Source organism: Nipponia nippon, unplaced genomic scaffold, assembly GCF_047370975.1.
Source record: "Nipponia nippon isolate SJK-2023a ecotype South Korea unplaced genomic scaffold, ASM4737097v1 scaffold_1, whole genome shotgun sequence".
Classification (NCBI taxonomy): Eukaryota; Metazoa; Chordata; class Aves; order Pelecaniformes; family Threskiornithidae; genus Nipponia; species Nipponia nippon.
In genome coordinates this window covers 157,262,605-157,284,142 of record NW_028262290.1, presented here as the reverse complement: position 1 = coordinate 157,284,142, position 21,538 = coordinate 157,262,605, and the positions used below count along the sequence as shown (strand labels likewise).

Genomic DNA, 21,538 nt, shown 5'->3' with positions numbered 1-21,538 from the left:
ACTTTTGACCAGCGGCGTATTTACTCAGGAGAATTCATATCACCAAACTACTGTACTGCTCTCCTAAGCTGCAAAGTATTGCAGAAAGCCACTACATAAACAAGAGAGCCAAACCCTGCTGAAGCAAATATGCAAGGACTGATGGGCTCAGTTAAATTATCATGTACTTCCAAAGAATCGTCACTCTAAATCTGGCTCTGACATTTACTTAATGTGTTACCTGTCATTTCCCCACTTCTAAAGGAGGAATAGTACTTACTCAAGGCTCTCATAGGGAAAATTAATGTTTTCAGGGCACTTTAAAAATTAAAATAGCTATATATGTTTGCCAAGCTACCCAGCTGGATTGTGGGCACGCTGACTGAGAGCATTTTTGTTGCTGTGGACTGTGCATATATTCTCAGTTTCAGTTTTGTTTCATTGGTTGCTTAATAAAACGTGTGGCCATAGCTTACCAATGTAATCTATGAGATACATATATTTGCATAGGAAAAATATGTGGCTTTTATTTCAAGCTCAGAAAGGTGGCTGCTTACAGGAAAGAGCAGATTCTAGGAATATAAACACTGGCTGTTTTGTTTTTCTTTTTTTTTTTTTCTTTTTCTTTTTTTCTCCTAAGCCTAGCAGAGAGAGAAGCCAGTTTGCAAGCTTATCCACTGAAGCCTAAAGGGCCTCATTCAGTATAGCTGAGTATCTGATAAACAGATCATCTAGCGCTGATTATAGACTGCTGGTATTACTGTTGGATGGACATGATACCATCTTGTCTAAACACAAGCCAAACTTCTTTCTGTTGAATGGCTACAGATGCCACTCTTGTACAGAAAGTATATTCCAGCATTGAAAAACACTCTGGCTATTGAATTTCATGAGACAGCACAGCTGCAGCAGCAGTGCTATGTGACATAGTTGTGCATTTTTGTAACATATACGCAACTTATAAGGAGACAAACAACAAGACATGCACCCAGCCCATAGTTGTAGCTACAGTTTTCTAGTACACATACGAGCTACACTGTATTCTCTTTGCCTGTCATCTGTAGCTTTCAAACCACTGTGCAAAGGATATTGAGAAAAGTATCAAGAACTTAAAATGCAATCATCCAAATTAAAGTGTACATACATGGTACTACAGCCCGTGAGCGATTCTTCTGGATATTTTCCTCCTGCTGTGCAATGGTGGTGGCATTGGGTTCAGCCTGATAAGCACACAGAGCCTCCCACTCTTTCTCCAGACGATTCTTGTTTTTCAGATGATCTTCCATGTAGGACTGGAATGAAAAGAATACTGTATGAAGCATTGACTTAGCTAGGCTCAAAGCTAAGCTAAAAGGATGTATCTCAGGATGGAAAGCACAGGAATCCTGAGCTTTTGGGACAAAATACACTCAGTCTTATGGCTAATTCATTCACTTAAGAGAGCTAACTTCAAGCTTATATTGCCATACAAAACGAGAAGACTAACATGTACCAGTGCTAACAGAGAAGAAATGCTTGAAACCCCCAGCTACTGAGCTTCAGGAGAAAACTATTTCTTCTTCAGTACCTAGAAAATGTAAGCCCACATGTCTCTTTCAGCAGGCAATGAAAAAGAAACAAAAGTCCATTGATAAAAATTACTTACTAAAACAACAGCTCATGTCAAACCTAAGGCTTTTAAAACTAGAGTTCAAGCACATATGCAAGTCACAACGATACAGCTGTTGAGGAGAAGTAAAAAATTGCCAGGCTGAAGTGTCACGGCTCAAGCACCGGGTCATTAGGAACTCATCCTGCACAGGGACTGGCACAGAGAGGGCCCTGAACCGAGAAGGTGCTGTTAATTAATATTAGTATATGTTGTTAAAGATTGTACCTGGCATTCAGTAAAGTCAACAGTGTTAGGAGAAGCATCACCAAAGAAAATTAACTGCCTGTGGCGGGAATGATGGCGCATCAGAGTATACTGGTGCAGGTCTTAAGTATTTGCAGATCTCCCAAGGCTAGAGATTCAGTACAGCAGTTCCAAAGGTTTGCCAAAAGTGAACTAAAACCCTATTCCTTCACCCCATGGACCTGAAAATCATCCAAGTAGGTGAGGGGAAGAGAGCAGAAAGGACGAAGGGTGGGGAAAACCAGAAATCTTCCCCTCCTTTTAATATGAAAATGAAGAAAGCAATCACCTGATACTTACTGTAAGCCTACTTATACAGCCAAATTACTTTTCAGAGCCTGTCATCTTCTCCTACAGGAAGCAACAGAATTAGCTCACATTACACCCAGTTCATATTTGCAAATTAACCGCCATACTACCTTTACAAGGTAGGTTGAAGTTAACATCCTTAAACAGATTAAAAAAGGGACAGACTGTTTAGGGGACAGGCTCAGGGTCTGGCCAGGGGTTGGGAGCAGAGCTGTGGGTGCCTCTGGCCCAAACGTCAGTCAAAGCGGTTCCTGCTGGAGCACTCACTAACACAGCCCAATCTGTAGCAACACTTGTCTAGAAAAAGCTCCTGGAAAGGATTCACTGAAAAGTATAAAAAGCAGTTTAATTGCTTAGAGAACCTTTTCCACAGACAATCTCCGTTATGTTGAATAGCTCTTCCCAAACGTGCTTTAAAGAAGAAAGGCTCGCGTGCCCTCTCAGCAGGTTTAACAGAAGGTGCAAAAAGCTTGCAGCTTGTCTTCCACCAAATGGGAGCTCTGCTAAAGCTGTCGCTCCACCGCGCTGCCCACCCCACCAGCGAGGCAGGAGACTGCTCTCGCTTGCAGCTTGAATGGTTTTTTGGTTACAAAAGAGGCCCTGACACACAGCTTTGTTTTGTGCAGGGTTTGTCGGGTGTGTGCGTCTTTAGACGAGATTTGTAAATCAAACCTGTTACTGAAAAGCAATTCAAGAAGGGACTCTTCCAGAAAGGATATCTTTAAGGACACAGAAATATACCGCGTTAGAAGAAAGGTTTCTAAAGGAGCTAAAAAATAGTGGTGGCCTAGATACAATCAAAACACCTACTGTGTAATTGCTTCTTTTCTATAATGAAGGAAAAAGTATTGCAGTGGACAGAGCCGTGACCTGACGGATGGGGAGCTGGGAGAGCTGCATGGCCCCATGATGTGTTAGGGGAGTGCATCAGCTAACATGTTCCTAGCCTTAACCTGCAGGTTAATGAGAGGAAACTATCCTCTGATAGTTTGCTTGTCCTTGCCACAAGCCTGTTGTTACTGGGGAAAGGAGGGAGGCTGAAGATCCTGTTCTTTTCTCCCACTATACCTCTGCCTGGACATGTATACTGAACATAATAAAAAAAAAAAAAAGATAATCCTTCCTGAGCAGAGAATAGTTGGTATATAAGAATTTTTGTGAGGCGAAGGGAAAAAGTAGCAAAATCTTACAATAACACTGAGCCAAGACTCCTGGCTTCAGAGAAGCTGTTTAGCATGCAGCAGGCAGAGATCAGGCAGTCAAGGACCAGCCTGTAGCATCTTCCCATTTTAAACTACAGTTTTATAATCTGATTCATTTTGACATGCCCGTCACCAACGTCCCATAGATTTCAGGGACATTTTATGCAGATACACAGATCTGCCAACACTGAATCTCTCCAAAATACTGTGAGATCCATGAAACTGTAGGAAAAGGGCCATGAACATTTGATTCCTAAGGCAGGGCTGTACGTAGCAAGGAGCTTCCCATTGGCTCCAACTTGTCTATTTGATGATTTCAAGGATTATATTTTAAAAAGGAATTTTATTTTCTTTTTAAATCATCAAATGTGACACAGTTAATGTAATTTGATTTCTTTTAGTGTACATGATTTTTTAAATAACTCATCTCTCTTTAAAAAGGAATACTCTTTTTACTTTTACCTTCCTTTTTCAGGGAATCCTGAGTGCAAAGAGAAATGAATGTTCAAATGACAACACACTGAAATCTTTACTTTAACCAGACAACCACTTTTCATGTAGTCTCACCACCTGCAACGCATGGATCAGATTCACAGGGTGTTTCCTGACAGATATTGAAAAGGTGTTTGACTATTTGAACGGACCCGTGGAAGGCTCTGCACAATATGAACATCTGCTTCACACACGTTTAAGAAAGCTACCAAGAAAGAAGCTTGCTTTCAAACATTCAGAAGTCAGACAGTTCCCTCAGAGTTAAGTAATCTTTCATTTACAGTCCTTCAGAGCCCCTGTGCTCATCCCCAGTTTGCTAAACAGAAGCTTAGTGATTTTGAAACACTCTCTTGGGAACTGCTGGATGTACATTAAATTGAGTGGAACTTCTGATATTTTAGAGATTGTATGTCTACTCAAATCCACCTCTTAATTAGGATGTTTTCACGAGACATTCTGCAGTGTTTGCCTGGTACAAAAGGAATTCATTACCAACATGTCAAACATGCACATGATTTTCCTTGTCCCAGAGCAGCAGGTAAAATAAATAGAGGCTGTCACCACTGTTATTGTAACGCTCCTCAAAGCTTGCTGAAAAAGGTAGAGGTCTGGTCTCACCAATATGTCCACATCAAGACAAGTCCTGTAATCCCAAGTATATGCTATTATTTAAACAAACACTGTCTGCTTGGCCAGATCTCCTGATATACCTTAAATTTCCTTAAATCTTAATTTTTCCTTCCATAGGGCCTCACCTGCAAGGACAATTGGTAGCCCAGTTCATACTTTCTCTTGTGTGCACGGATGAGATACTCTTGCAACCAAACATGTTATGGGGATAAGGAGGATGCATTGACATTATGTGGAGAGGGGGGGATGTGTTGTAAAATCTATTATTATTGTGTGAGACATGCCAGTCATAAGGAAAAAGATGAGCTTTCAGCCAGAGGATGAAAAACTGTCCCAGGGGCAATGAATCTGTGGCCAAGAAAACCAGTGCCAGTGGCAAATATTAAGACGGATTCCGTGTGCCCGAACACAGGCACAAAGACAGAGCACAGCAGCCTGGCTTGGCTTTGGTAAAGCTTCCTGAGTGCTCAGCTGATGTTGTAGTACAGTGTCAAACCACTTTTTGTTTTTCTTTACTTTTTTCTTTACTCAAGGAGTGGCATCCAGTGCGTGCTCTGTGACTAAATTAAGGTTAACAAATATAACAATTAAATTCTAATTGTCTGGTCAATCTCCAAATACATTCTTCAGAGATAGTATGGTTTGCATTGTCAAGATATTTGTTTTAAAAACACCTATTTTATTAGCTGATGTTCAGCTATTACAAAAAGCAATTATTTTTTACAACATACTTGCAATCTGGTACTTGATTAGACACTCCTTCCATGGCTGAGGATGTCTCTTTTAATGAAAAAATGGGCAACTAGTAAATTGACAGACCTCGACAGGTCTAATCGAATCTCAAATGTCAGCTGAAGAAGTGGATGGGACATTATCTTAATCCTTGTGAACGATGACCACTCAAATCCATACTTTTCACCTAACAGTGAGAAAGCCACTGCTTTCAAACTGTTGCCACTTCTTCCAGACATGCAGAGGGCCAGGCAGTGCCGTGGCGCTTCACTGGGCTCCTCTGAAGGATTTGGATAGGAGAGAATTGGCCTTAGCTATTATATAGTAAATTGTGCACTGAACAACCATACTTGAAACAATTTGTTTTGTTATTCTCTCCAATTGACTTAAGTAAAGGCTTTTTTTTTTTTCCTTTGTTCCTTGCTAACTTGTAGGCTACATTGTTCTGGCACAGGACACCCCAGCATTTTTGCTGTTCTGCTTAAACTTCTTTGTCTTCTTCAGTACATATTGCATTGACTATATGTAAGAGGAAAACTTTTCTGCATAAATCCAATTTACTTTCAACACAGCACAAGATCTTCTCCTTCCTCTTTCTGGCTTAATACCTTATCATTAGTGGCTTCACGGTAAATTTCTCTGTTCCCACTCATATTACTCAAAGTGCTATAGAAGTTAGAGACAGAAGAAGCCTATCTGATTACCCATTTCCAGGCCTTCAAATAATGCCTTGTGTCTTGTACTAAGAAACTTTCTAACATTTAGGTGCCCTGTATCTAAAGTAGAAGCCTAAAACACAGTTCATGGCTATTTCTCAGGACACAGACTGTTCTGAACTATACATTGTATTCCTGGAAATACTCAAATATTTTCAATAAGGAATAGTAGTCCTCATTTGAGATGGCTTTTTCATAGGGATGACAATAGTATTACTTTTCTATTGCAAACTTAATTCGCTACCTGTTGTCACCAATCCATTCATTTCAACCCTTGTCTGCTTAAACACAATATTGCTATTCTGTATTATTTCCACTTGCATATATTTCAGGGTCTTCACAGGTCATGAACTAATGGATCTATGCAAACTATAGACATCTCTTCTTGTGACTCGTTCCTTCAAAGATAATTTAACTTTATTTGTTGTATGTGTTTTCAGGTCTAAGGTTTTCAAACTTTTGAATTAGTCCTCTGTCACCACTTCTGTGCAGAACTTTACACTGTGATACCACTTGTAAAAGTCGTTAAGTCACTTCCATCCACTTCCAGACCATTATTTCAAAAAGTTAAATATAACTGGATCTAACAGTAATTCTTGTACTCTGCCAGACACTCCCATACATAGCTTTTGATCGTTACTTTTTGTATATCATCCTTTAGCCACATTTCAATCCACATAATTGTCTTCTAAAAAATTGACATTAATTTTTCAATTAACTACTCATGAGACAGTTTCAAGGCTTTATTAAAACCTGGATATTTTACATCTGTTGTTTTCACTTCATCTACTGGTTTTGTAGTTTTAGTTAAATAAAAAGCAATCAAGTTTGTCCAGGCAAGATTTATTCTTTATAAAATTATGCACATTCTTACTCATTGTGCAGCTATCCAACGGAAAGGATGGAGGAGATTAGCAAACGCACAAAAGAGAGACTCCAGCCTTCCCCATCCTCTTAAATGAGACTCTCGCACTTATCTCGCTTTTATCCCCTTGAAAAATCTCTCGCTAGATAATCAGCAATTTCTTTTTTAATATGTGCTCCATTATTTTCTAGGGCTGGAGTCTGGACTCAGGGAATTGCAATAGAAAGGTTCATTTCTCTTCTCCTCTTTCCTTCTCCCCATTCCTTTTTTTATAAAATTATGATTACTTTATTCTTCTATTTTGGTGCACCCACACTTGTCCAGACCTGCTCAAATAAAGCTCCCTGAGCTAAGTGTCACTATTAGAATACTGAGCCATATTCAGACCACACAGAGCACCACAGTATTTCTTCACATTTTCTAAGCATTTCTCACATTACCTAACACAGTTTCAGAGTAGTAGTGAAGCTACTTTGGGCTCTTCCTTGTTTACAGAAGATCGGTCTTTCTCTCTGAGCTGCTGTGGTGTTCTTGTAGACTGAGGGCTGGAAGCTCACCACACATGTTTCTAGAAGAATGTTCTCAGTGGTGCCTCACGTAGAAGAAAACATGGGAGCAGAGCCAAACTATGCCCATACCTTTCCTACCTTTCTTCCTTAAGAAAGCAGACCTTAAATAGAGGATGCACCATCTCAACCAATTTAAGTCTTTCAATCAACTAACACATTAAGAAAATCACAGTTTTCTCCAATAGTTATAGTTCTGTTGAAGCACCGTAGATGTTTCTGATGCTCTGATGCAACCAGCTCACAATAATGCAGAGCCTATAGCTGTTACCAAGACCAGCTTCACCTCTGAAATATCACTCCATAACTGTTGTTAAAAGCACTAGCTTTAGCCCTAACATGGCAAATCAAGTTTTCGATGTTAACTGTAGAGAACTGTGACTTTATTGGGCTAGTTACATTGAGGTTTTTTTATATATTATATATATATATATATATATATATACACACACACATAAATAAAAATCCTGTTGTGGCAACTCATTGTCAGTATCTCACAGAACTCTTATCTGGAAGAAATCTCAGCAAATTAACAACTAGCTATAAAGCCTCACATACTTTCAATCCTGGGGAGTGTTCTGCATCCACTACTGTCAATGGCCACACTCCTCGCTTCACTGGAGCCAAGATTTCATCACCTGATTAGTCAGTCGTTTTAGGCTGAAGGCTCCTTTCTAACTTGTCTTGTGCCATCCCGGATCTCCTGATCTTATCAGTGAGAACTGTCTAAGGTAACCACAAATGAAAAAATCTAGGAAATAAAACCCTGGGAATTTTTATTTTGTTTTTATAAAATACACAGGGAAATTATTTTTCCTCCTCAGTGTTTGCAGCCATATTACTACCATAATGTGTTTTGATCTAATTTTTCTCGTATTTCTCACCACCTGATTACACCAGTGAAAAAAGTAGTTTTGAAGCCTTTTCAATTAAGTATTAATTTGGCATAAAACACTACTACTATCATACATAATATGGTAGGTGATGAAGGAAAACTAAAAAAAAAAACACCAGAGGGAGGTAAGTCTCTGACAAAACAACTATTCAGCCTGGTTGAGAATCATATCCTTAGATTGTTTCAAATAGGTTGCATTATTTGGAAATAAATTAACTTCCATGGTGATATCAGGCAACAACAAAAAATGACATTCCATAGTTTCAATTTTATATTTTTAGATGTAAAGATGATTATAAACAACTAAGCATGTACACACAGAGAACAGCCATGCTTTAAGCATGCCATCTAAAATACTTTTAAATGATTGTCCTTGGTCTAAAATATCATCTTAGCATGAGCAGTGTATGACATTATCTATCAAAATAGACTATTGTACAACTTTTGCAAGAATGACTGTAATTCACAAGTACATTAAATTGCAACCTATGCTCTGTTTACCTAAATTAATATACCCTTGATGTAGTGTATATCACTGCCTCCCCCCTCTTTTAATGCTCTGATAATAGAGTTTTGTAACTTGTAAAAGGATTACTTCAATCCAATCAGCAGGTGCTGGGATCAGTGTGTGTCAGACAAATACTCACTAATCCCTTTTCTTACAGCTCCCAGCTGCCAAAGGTGCTCAATGAAATCCCAGTGAAATAGCTGGATACAACCTGGTGTGGACTGATGCAGGTTTTCAGCTCTGGAGGAAATCTTGGAAAATACATGCGATCCTAAACATTGCTTGAATCGGGAATGATGGAGGCAGGTATGCTTTTGAAAAGAAATGTAGCTAAGAAACTAAACATTAAAAAATCAGAATGCTTAATTATGAAATATTTACTCTACCTGGCTCTCTAAATATAGCAGAAGATAAAGAAATTCACTCTACAAAGAATCCCTTCTCAAGGATTATCAGCTACTTAATGGTGTCTTCTAGGTCTTAAAATACAACCACCCCCATCTCCTCCTCCTTATCCCCTTTCTTGAAATCTAAATTATGCCTATGAATTTTCACCCCTGCAATTAATTTGCTTTAAATAAACCTCAACAGAAAGGAGAAGATGATTACCATAAAAGGAATATAATTTGCTCCCTTTACAATCGCTGTATTTCTATAGCTCCTCCTGTCCAACTGGCTGAAAGTACTCACATTACTTCTGCAGGGGAGGCAAGTATCATTGCCGTTTCACAGACGGGAAATGAAAGTGCAGAAACATCGAAGTGATTTTCCTGGGGTCACAGAATATGCTCCTAAAACACTTATTTTGCAGGGAAATTCAGAACTCGGTCTTCTTGACCACTGTTTTTTCCTTTTCCCATGATCACGTTTATAGACAGGGCCAGAGGTCATGCAACCTTCATGAATCCATATATGATAACATTTTTGTAATTAGAACATACCAAATGTTCTGACTCTAATGGAATTAGAACAGGTTTTGGTTTGGGGGTTTTGTTTAGAAGTACAGGGTTTAAGTGGTTGATGAGTAGAGGAATTTAATTTGTGCATGTTAGATTCTGTTTATACAAGACATGCCAAACTAAATAATAAAGATTTAAAAGGTGAATTAGCCAAAATCAGTTTCCAGGCTTTCTGTACTTCTTATGGTAGATTTCACATTAAAAATCTTAAATAATCCTTCAAATAAAGGAAGACTGTTATTTAAAAAAATGGGGGGCTAGACCTCTGAGCCAAATACTGCTATTTCACAGCATGGGATATGTTGTGACATTTCTTAAAAACAAAAATAAATCCAAACCAAAAAAAACCCAAACCTCTCCATTAAAGACAACTCTGCAGTATAGGAACTGACGCCAAGGTTAGTGTCAGTTGAATTCGTTAACTGAGACATTTTGGGAAGCGCTTCTGGTAGCTTTGTTAAAAAGCAAAAGTGCAAGCTACACAGCTGAATAAAAAAGTAGCAGAAAAACTGCAAAAAAAATACAAATCAAGTCTTTCAACTCTTTGTGATAAATATTGACACCCAATTCCATTCTCAGAGGAAATTGCTGTTTTCTTCTTACATGTTAAACCTGTTTTTCAGACGATCCCTTCTTCTTACTTTAATTTGCTTACTAATGGCTTGAACATCATACCACAATCCAAGACATATTTGTGATTCATTTATATGTCTGCTAATGTTGTTGTATGTCTGAAATTAAAACTTTAAAAATATATTACTACACACTAATTACCTAGCTGAAAACACAAAACCAAATTCCCTGCCTTCTTCCTCTCTAAGCCCAGCTAACTCAATTAAGCATCTAAATTTGGGTTCCCGGTTGGGTACTGTATTTGCAAATTTAGATTTTAATGAATTAAAGTCTGTGTTTCTTTTCAGAGCACTTGTACAGTCATCTTCATTTACTATATATAAAAATTACCAAGAGATAAATATAGAATTCTGAAAATGTCATGTTTAAAAATAATCTTCTCTTCAAGCGTGGTCAAGTTCTTCAGAGATAATGAGACTAGGAAAACCCAGGCAACCATGACCAAGTACATCAAAGTGATACAGCACATGATGTGATTTATAGATAGTCTGGAAAATTATGCCTCTGCTAGACAGTGGCCATCTTGAGGGTAGAAAGGAAAATATTATTTCTACAGCCATAACATCCTTGCTAGAGCAAAGGGATAAGCAGTAATACTCTTACTGCTCTTCTTAAATATGTGAATAAAAGTGAAAAGGTGCTTCTCCAGCAGCACATCATGACTTATAAAGGAAAACCCCTCTGCTTTTCAGTGTTTTTTTCTTTTTGGGGGGGGGGAGTGGGGAGGAAGATGTCAAAATTTATAGTGAGAATCTGTACACAAACACACACACAGGTTTGTGTGAAAATTGAGAATATGCAATACGAAATCGAAGAAGTCTTGCAATCCCCGCTACACCCACAGCCTAGCAGCAGAATATGCATAAGCACAAGTGAACATACAGTCACCTGTGAGAAAAAGCAGGGAAAGCACAGAGTGAATAATCAGCCATTTCCTTAGAAAAATTCCGTAACAGCCAGAGACAAGAAACTTCAAACTCTGTAAACATCTCCAGTGGTCAAATCCTAGCACTCAAGACCATTTTGGAACCACATCCCAGACCTAGGATGCAGAGAAGTAACCCAATTAGAGTTACTGCCAGTGAGGACAGTAAGCAGTGAAGAAACTCTTTTTCCACAGAATTACTTTCAGGACTTAATGGAGACGACTGTGGGAGAAGACATGCCTGACTTCTGGCCTATCCCTTCCATGTCACACTCACAGCCACAGCCGAACCAACATGCAGTAGGAGACTGAGCAATGCTGGCCATGAGAAAGATGCAGCTGGCATCTACCCAGCTCCCGAATCTACAGGAAGTGTCCTATTTTTTAGGTAACCTTTTATCTATGCTCCATGGGATTTTCAGCTGAAGTTGGCCTAGCTCAGTGATTCTCAAATTCTCAAGTATTTTTCTCATGAAAGCATTCAAAAGGGATTGTGAAGTGATGGTAGAAAAGCTTTAGAAGTGCATAAGCTGAAGACATCCTACCTACTCCTGGGACTCTTGGGTTTCCATGGAAGCCAGTAAGGGATAACACTTTAAAGAAGTTTGAGACACTGGTCTAATCCACAGACGAGAATATTTGAAGTGACAGAGAGCAAAATAAGAACAAGGGAAAGACAATGTGAAAGAGGACAGAAAAAGAAGCCAAGAACAGACTGTAGAGGTCAACAAAGAAGTGAAATGATGAAAGAAGGCACTGTAATGCAAAGAAAGAAAATCAGAAAAACAAAAACCAGAGCACAGGAAATTAAGAAAATGCTATGGAAAGAAGCAAATTTTGGTCATAACTGATAACTGTTAACATTTCCTTGTGTGCTGTTTCTTTTCCTTGGAACACTTCCCTTCACATCCTGAACCAAGGAGAAAACATTGAGAGAGTGACAGTAGTAGTTTTGAGTAGACAGTACAAGTACTGCTTACTGCTAAACAGAAGGAAAAAGCAAAATAAAGAACCTAAAACTCAGTGCATGTGTGCATGTGCATGGCTAAGGATCTAGCAGACTGGGAATATATTCTTGAAGAAAATTATCAATTCAAGAGAGACCAAAAAATGAGTAGATGGCATGCTTTTCCATCATAGAGGTAACTAACTGTAGACTGCACATCCTCAGTTTGGTTTTCACAAGCTTTTCCAATGTGTTTTTAATATCTTTCAGCCAGCTCTCCCAATATGGAACAGTTTTCTCTCAGATAATGAGGCCAAAACTAAACTCGCAGAATCAAATCTGACAAACCCAGGTGCAGAACTGCTTTGTACTTTGATGTTATACTTTCATGTCTTAGAAAAGACTAATGAGGGACAAAAAAGGGCAAAAATATTACCCTTCGATATGATCTTTTTTCTATTAAAGCCAATATGATTGGTTGTGAGAGCAGAGCACTGGGACAGCAGAGAATGGGGGTCTTCTCCTTGCTCCGCTTCCGACCTTAAGGTTAGTCTTGGTTAAGACAGTTCCTTGTCTGTGCCTGAGCTTCCTAGACTAAAAAGACAGAATAATGATATTGACCTTTAAAAAGAACTTTGAACCTACTGATCAAAAATGCTATGTAAGAGTTGGTTTATTATTATTTTGGTTACTGAAGTGAGTTGAAAGGTTCCCTGTGACTTTAATCAACATTTCTTATATCAGGCCCCAGAATCCTACCTGCATGACAAAGTTTCTCAAAATTCAGTTCTGAGGATACCCATATGGTAAGTCAAAGGCTGGCGCGTACACTCAGATACTGCAGAGTTTTCTTGACTCTACCAGAACTTTAAATGACACAAAAGTAATTTCTGGACTTCCAGAAGAAATAATGTATTAGGCACCACTAGTATATTCACTACTTAAATAGTAATTAGACACTATTATAATGCTTTCAGTCAAACTGGTCTAATGCAAACAAAGACACCACTAGGTGAAAGGAGGCAATGAGGAAAGAAGAAAGTGCTTTTCTCAGGCAGGTATCACACATGCCCACTATGAGCCAGCACTGCCCTGGGAATTTTATGTTCCTGCTTCTGTGTGGTTGCTGTGGTTAATCAACCCAACTCTTCTGGGTGCCTTCCTACTAAAGCAGTAGATAAGTATCTGCATCAGAAATACTCCTGCATCTAGAAAAGCTTTGGTTTTGGATTCTGCATTAGCTTCATCCTTGACAAATTCCACCTCTTAACCACACCTGCCTACCACACTGGCATGGTGACTGTCTCTTCCTGCTGTGGTCTACACGGGTTGTTACAATTGTTACAGATTAAGAAGAACTCTTGATGTCTTTGACTTAACACATAATTATAACATATACAAAACATGCTTTTATAATGAAACTGCTTCTTCAGGTATTGCTACTGCATGCTATTTAACAACTGCTATGTTTAAGCTAAAAGCCCTTTGATTTTGTCTGATGAATGAAGCAAACATACAGTCTATGGCACTTTCTGCTACAGTACCGCTCTGGCTGCAAGACTGTTGCAAAGGAACATTTGTAGGACTATAGATACAAGATCAGTTCTGTAACCTGTAATTTCCTGAGTGAACCCAATGAAGTTCCCACAGGTCCACACAGAGGTAAAGCTTAGAGTAATCTCATGGTAGAGCAGGTACATGGGGGTCTGTTGTGTTGATGGTATCTTTATACAAAGTCCATCTACTCATGCAAATAATGTCTTAATCAAAGCATTTAAATGATCTCTATCTGTTCTGCTGGTAAGATTTGTCACTGGCAAAGACATGTGGCATCTCTTACATTAGCTTTTTTCTATAATGGGACACAGGCAAATTAAGTGTTCTTTAACATACACGTCCTCTAGTACTTAGGTGGCTGAGATCACTGCAAATTAAATTTTGTAAACCACCACTGCTTTGCTTTTCACCATTTATGTCACTATATATTCGCAATTTCCTCATCCTGAGGAGCGAAAACAGCCTTGTCAGCTTCATTTGTACACTCCTGTAAGAGACGAAAATTGCAAATATTGCAAGGAAAAGTTTTAAAATTTAAAATGCCAAGCAGTTTTTCATTAACACTTAAAAGGCATGTATATTATATCTCTGCTCACAAATATTTATCTATACTTATATAAGGATACCATTGCTGTACATGGTATTTGTACACAAGCATACATGTGGGTATAAAGCACCTACCACTGAATACTCACCTTAAGGTACATGACACTAATAAAAATGTATGAAAACTTAAAATATACCACCATTTAAAGGAGTAAGGATGTCTATCTAAATATGAAGTAACATTGTTACCAAACATAATTATAGGCTTTTTCTGTGTCACAAAAACATCACCAAGATCTAGGGCCCAATTCTGACAGGGCTCCCACCTGCTAATCAGTCGTGTGCAGATACAGCCTTGGGTGCAATTTCAGTTCTCAGATTTTTCTGCTGTAGCTTTTTTCCGTTGTTATCTCAGTAGACATCTTCCCTTTGGTAAGATGGATATTGAACTACCATCCTGCTACACATTCCAGGAATACGCACACAGCAAGCAGCTCGGCAGCAGCTCACACATGAACAGCCTTAGCTCCCATAAAATATTCATTCATTTAAAAAATATTTGCACCCTGCTGTCAAACTTAGACAAATTCATACTGAGCTTCAGAAAATAGCTGTTTTAATGGTAAATGATGTTCCAGAAACCTCTTTCAGACTAAACACTCTCGTCAAAATTATTTTAATAAGATAGATTAACAATTTCAACATTAGCTGCTAATCCCCTTTCATTTGAAACTGTGCTGATAAAATTCTTTGCTTGTCATTCAAATAGTAAGTAATAATTATAGATTTGGGGCCTCCATCTCTTGCTTCATTAATAGTAAATTGCATGGAAGTCTGAAGCATAAAGTCAGCTTTGATACATCTCAGAATGCAATTTCCATAGCTTTCCTTAGCTATGTACAATTAATTACAGAGTTAATAAGGGGAATATGTTAATGAAAGGGAAATTATTCACTCAGACCACCTGGTCTTATCAAATTTCTTTAATATGTTTCCTTCGTTCTGTGAATTTGGATGACAGCAAAACACAAATCATGGTGTGCATTGCTAGTCCTTCAGTATTTTTATTTGCAACCAGCTATAGTCCACTTAAATTAAATATGAAAAGAATGTAAGAACTAGCCAGTACTGAATAACTGACTGTATTTGTTTTCTCAAGTTCAGTACCTTTTTAATTTTAAAACAAAAATGTCTAAACAACTTTATAATTACCAGACTCTCTTCAATGCTCAGAGTATAATGTATCCAATAAGCAGACATTGTCATTTTTTGTTTATTTTCTTTAAAAAAATGTGTTGCATGTGCACGTATTTAATAAAAGAAGTACAGAAACGTGCTTCAATTCACTACACACTGACAGCTACTAGACTATGTGCAGTAGGGTTACTGGACGTTCATGGGAATATTTTAGATTGTACAAACAGCCCAGTCAGAAGGAGGCAAACCTTCACATAAGTGATCTTAAAAATAACGCAGTTGTGATACATAGTCAGAGAAATATTTTTTAAAGACACGTCAAATCCAGAAACCAACCGTCTTCAACAGACTTTAATGGATTTACTACTAACCAGACTGAGGACAGAAACATTTCAGGACCTGGACGCCAGCCCTTATAGTCATTCCAAAAAGAAAAGGGCAGAGAATAATTCCCAGAGCAATAACAGGTCATGCTTGAAGGAGGTGATGCTTGTGAGCAGTTTGTCACCCCTCCCTTCGATTCTTAGTTTAGTGCAATGGTACAGCAAGCAGCCAGAAACAAGAGGCAACTCGTAATTTTCCCCAGCTATGAACAGGGTTTTCCTGGCCAGCTGAGCAACCTAAAGCAGCATTAGCACACAAGTTTAGGACAAGAGGATGAGGGAGACACGACAGCATTGAGGGAGAGCTACCAACCAGAAAAAATGAAACGATATTACTCTAGTCTGAAACAAAAGAAGAGTTACATAAAAGAGAGAAATTCATAGCAAAAGTACTTATTTTATAAAGGCATGCTGGGGGGGGGGGGGGGGTCAGTTTGGAATATTTGAAGGTAGTAGACTTTCACATTATCTGTTTTTGACCAAAAAGTAACACAGTCCTCCTTTATGGACCAGCAAATACTATGTCATCCACAAGCAAACTTCACAGATTATTTTTATGTTTATCTCCTTATTTAAAAATGTTTCCACAGCTGCGTCGTGGGTGCATATGCAAAATTTGATCATCACAGGAGCATTTTGTCTGTGTCCTACACATTAAATTTTCCAAATACCACGCAAATTCTGATACCTTACTCACAAAACACTGCCAAGTTAAGGCCTAATCCCAGAAAGAGTTGCAGAAAGCAAAGCACACATTTTTTTTATCATGCCCTGAAGATAAGAATAAACAGACTTTCTTGAATCAATGGAGGGATTAAGCTGCCTTCGTTGCCAGTAGCATCTTAACCAGAGCACTTCCAATAACTTCTGCTGGCATAGCCCTTGTGAAGAGGAGCTCTCCAAAATACCACTGGAGTTCTCCTGGGTATCTTAAACTGCAACTGGTATAACAGTGCAAAACCACAGTACCAGTATTATGTCCCTTCTTTGTAAGTACCATCAAGCAAGACCCAGTTTCATCCTGAACTGTTACGTGTTTTCAGTTCTGAAGTTGTAGTCCCATTTACCACACATCATCTGATCTTAAGTGGTACACCGTGTCTTGCAACCTGCGTGAGCCATTTCTTTATCCCACGGTGAGTGAAAACTCACCTTCTCATGTCTGAACTCTGCCACCAGCTCAGAAATACTCTGTAACATGTATTATCATCTTGAGCCTCCTGCCTGAGAAGTCTTCCTGAACCACCCTCTTTCTAGTATCCTTCTCCTTCTAAATAGGCATTTCCACCTGTTAGATCCATAATCTAATTAACTGCTATATCTGCTACAATGAGTTATCAATGACTTAATGCATTCTGTTCACATGCACAATAGGACAAATACAGCAAAGAGCACTTCATTACTGAGGATACATTTGGAGCCAAAAGACAAGACCAGTAGCCTCCTGGATGAGTGTTTATCTCTGGTTTCTGCCACTAATGAGACTTAATGAGACTCTCAGAAGCAGCTGAGGACCCAGTAACACCCCTTGTCTTCAATCTGAAGTATCAAAACCCAGATCTCTTTCATTAAATGATGTCCTAGCATCTCTTGCTACTTGCTGCAACTGGTACTTATCTTGCCTTGACATTACCTGGATGTTCTCTAGAAATACAAAAAAGTTCAGATGGCCACCAAGTTTTGTTTCAGCCATGGCAATGATCCTTTCTTTTTACTTTATGCACATAGTTGCATAAGCTAGTTTTGTGTCATATATTTCTCCCAATTTAACGCTTTTAAAATTAGTACTCTAGAATATTAATAGAAATGTTTTCTTCATCTTTCTACTAAAAGCCTTAGGGAATGATATAAGGTGGCTAAAAGTGTTCAACCAAAGCAGCTTAAACAAAGCTGGAATAAACACCTCACAGTCAAGCCACAGACCAAGATGTAGTTACAGAAATTTGGTGAGTTATTTCTAATCATGAATACATTTGGGGAAAACAACTGACAGGGAAGAATTTAGGGAAAAAAAAGATTTTGAAATTAATTTCATACCGTGTTCACGAGGAATGTTTTTCTTGATTTAATACTGACTCTGTAATTGTCGTTATTTCCTAAGGCCCATTCAACAAGATTAATATAGAAAAAGGGAGGCAACTGAACATGAAAGAAATAAAAATGGAAGAATCAAAGGGTAACCTGTTCATGAATATTTTTTCTGAGTTTTATTGATGAAATCTATGTAGTACATACATCCATTTATTAGATTTATGGCTCTATTAGTAGAGTTGTTTTCATATGCAACGAGGTTTTTTGCACTTTTCTTTGCAGCTTTTCTTTGTTCCTGTATCTCAAGTTCTGGCTTTAAACAAACAGAGGCAAATGATTCAGAATAACTTAAACATTTAGGGAAGAAAAAAAAAAACTAAAATGAAGGGATAAATGCCATTTCATCAGCAGAAGATCTTTCAGGAGGCAACCAGCTCCACTTGTCCCTAAAAGCAAGACAACTCAGGGAGACAGGGGTAAAGATTTTCCCATCCACAGTATTTATGTCTTTTGGGGATATTGGCTATCTTGTCACTGAGTAACGCGATACACAACAGCCTTTTCCCTTGTGACTCCTCTTGTCTGACTCTTCGTGATGAAATGGCCTTTAGGGCCAAAGCCTTCTTGGGACTTACATTTTGTGAGACTCCTATAACTACTTATACTGGCATAGTTGAAAGATAAGTTGGGATTTAGATCCACTTAGCCCATGTGTAAGGAGTTTATGCTTTTAGCTAAACTTTGCCACCCATGTGAGGGAGGATTTTTTCTTTGCTTTCTCAGTTGTAAGATTTTTTTTAAACAGAGTATTTCTATCCTTGAAATTCATAAGGAACTAAAGAGAAATTAATGGTGGTAGAACTGGTGGAAAAAGAAAAAAAATTTAAACCCCACTAAATAATCAAACACACTATAATTGTGACAAAGACCTTGTTTTCCGTACCTGCAGTCCTCACCTTTGTCGCTGCTAGCATCAATCACTTCTGCGGCACGTGTCTCTGGGCAGTGCACTGCACTCACATGCCATGCATCACGCTCCTTCGCTCAGGAAATGTTTTGTGTGTATATGGATTAAGCTCAAGGTGGAAAGTACAGCTGCATCTAGCACAGTTGCTATCAGTCCTCACACACTGGAGTTTCTCTGTTTATTTAGAAAAGTGTGTTTTTGAGCCTCATGCTTTTATTGGAGCTTTAAGAATAAAATCAAGGGATTTCAGCAAAATGTGGTACAGGATTTAACAAATATTTTTTCTCGTTGGAAAGTGTTTTCTATCACACAATCCCTCACTCTTCCGCATTCAATTAAAAGAAAATCTATAGCAGCTACCGCATAGAGTTCATTTCAAACAGAGTTTATTTTAAAAAATGAGAGTGAGGGAAAATTGCTTAGAAACCATCAAAAAGTTACTATGCAGAGACTACAGGATACCAATGTTATCAAAATACCCAGGTTCAACCTTGGAAACTATTCCCTGCTTGTTACCCTTCTCAGTCCCACAGCAACCCTGCCACTGATTCAGCATCAAAACTGAATTGGATGCAAAATTCAACATCTTGGGTTTCCCAGCAGCAGGTCTCTGTCCCATGTGCCCCTAGTTCAGATTGTGTCCCAGGAGGTGCTCACAGGTGCTCACAGGTGGGACACAACCTGTCCCAGAACCTTCTTTTGACACAAAGTTCTCATATGAGGCCATCCTCCACTTCTCTATGGGAAAGGTCCTTTTGGTTTTGCAGGCGAATTGACAAAGACAAGGGGATCAAGTGGACTTACACCTCCCACATGCGAGGCCCTAGATTTCAGTGTCTAGTTCATTTGCTCTCACTGCCTTGTTCAGCCCAGTTATGAAAGTTTCTTCTTGTTCTCAGAAGTACAGTATGCACAAACTATTACAGACTATTAGTATTTCCAATATACACAGCAGTTTTATACCCTCAAGGAGAAGAAGCTTTGGACTTCCAGCTTAAACAAGTACTGAAGAGGACCTTTTTGAAATTCACACTTTCTGAAATTCTCATTTATGTATAATGCTCCAAATTTTGCACATCTGTCTTCACAAGGAAAAAAAAAACCCAAAACACAGAAAATCACTTCTGCTTCTGCAAATTCCCTCTCATATATGGTATTCAGATAACAACCTCAAAATATTATCATCAGAAGCATACGCTCCCTTCTTGCAGTACTGTTCTTCATTTAAAAACTCATAAAAGATTATAATTATTTTAACCAAACAAGCGTGGCAATATACGAAGCAGATGTGGGATCCAATCTACCTAACTTATGTGCTAAACTTGTGCTTCAGCATGAACAAAAGATGCTCCTTCATCTAAGCTGCAGACGTCAACGGGATAGTGCAAGCACAACAGGAGGCCTCCCAAGAGAAATCCGCTCTCTGCCTAATTGTCTGGAGACCTTCATAGCCACCCACTCACTTCACCAACGAGAAGGGAAGTTTATGGACTCAAGTCAACAACACCACTTCATTAAGTGCCTAAAATGTAGGTATAAGTTAGGAGTCCAAGTCAGGGAGACTAAATCTCTCCTGGACACCTTCAAACCCCCCCCTGGTTCTCTTGCTGGACTGCAAAGGGAAGCATTGCACTTTATTAGGACTTCTCTTGACACTTGAAATATAGGTGTACATATGTGAATGAAGTGGATGGAAATCTAATTCTGAGTTCCTACTCTTTTCCTTGCTGTGACCTTCCTAAAAACAATTGTTTTCTTGCAAAACCAACGGTGACCGAAATGAGGGCACTTCTTTGTTGTTGCTCATGCTGAAACCAGACAGTCAGCGCCACAAACATGACTGCATAAAACATCCTCCTCTAATTACACTTTCCAAAGTGCTTGGATCTTTTAGAAAGACAGAATCAAAAAGTGCCATATGGGCCATCCTCCTGCTATAAATGTGAGGAAAAAGAACGTGAAAAAGGAAAAAAAGCTCTGAATGTTGTTATCGCTGTCCTTCTGGGCCTCCGGAGTCCTCCCTGCTTCCTCCTGCCAAGAGTACAAACTACCTCATGCTGCTGTCAGCAGTGCAGAGACATTGTCTTTGCTGTACAGGAAAGTGGCAGAAATGCAGGCTTTTTCTCTTTGAAAGGCTGGTTTCAGTCTAAGTGAGGGGACTGCCCCACAGCCACATGGGTTTGGAAGATTCCTGATTTCTCCAGACCTTGAGTGCTATAAACAATGGGCTAACCACAAGTAGCCAGTCCTTCAAGAAAACAGTACCTGTGGCCAACCACAAACGCCAATAAAACCAAAGCTGAGGTGGCTTGGATATCACTTCAGGTACAACCTGCTAGCATTTTCCAGAAAATTAAACAGCTTTACAGAAATGTTTCTGACCAACGCTACCTCTGAGCAAGATTACACGGAGTCATTCAGCAGTTGCAGACACATTTCTTCTAAGCTTCTTTCATTAAAGATTTATTCTGTTTATAAATCAAAATAAAATATTTCCTGGTGCCGCTTTATACAGTAAGCCATTGTTTTATTTTCTCTGGGGAGGTCCTGGCACCTATGAACAATAAAGACTGAGGAGCCCCAGCTCAGCTAACTGCTACTTTGCT

At 38.8% G+C, this 21,538-nt stretch overlaps 1 protein-coding gene across 1 annotated transcript in view; it reads right to left on the bottom strand.

Annotated features, from left to right (window-relative positions):
• Window positions 1–21,538, bottom strand: part of PTPRN2 (protein tyrosine phosphatase receptor type N2) — a 670,971-nt gene that overhangs the window by 63,847 nt on the left and 585,586 nt on the right. The window contains exon 15 of the mRNA XM_087729958.1: window positions 1,124–1,271. Coding sequence (XP_087586084.1) covers window positions 1,124–1,271 — 148 coding nt within the window. The remainder of the gene's footprint in view (window positions 1–1,123; window positions 1,272–21,538) is intronic.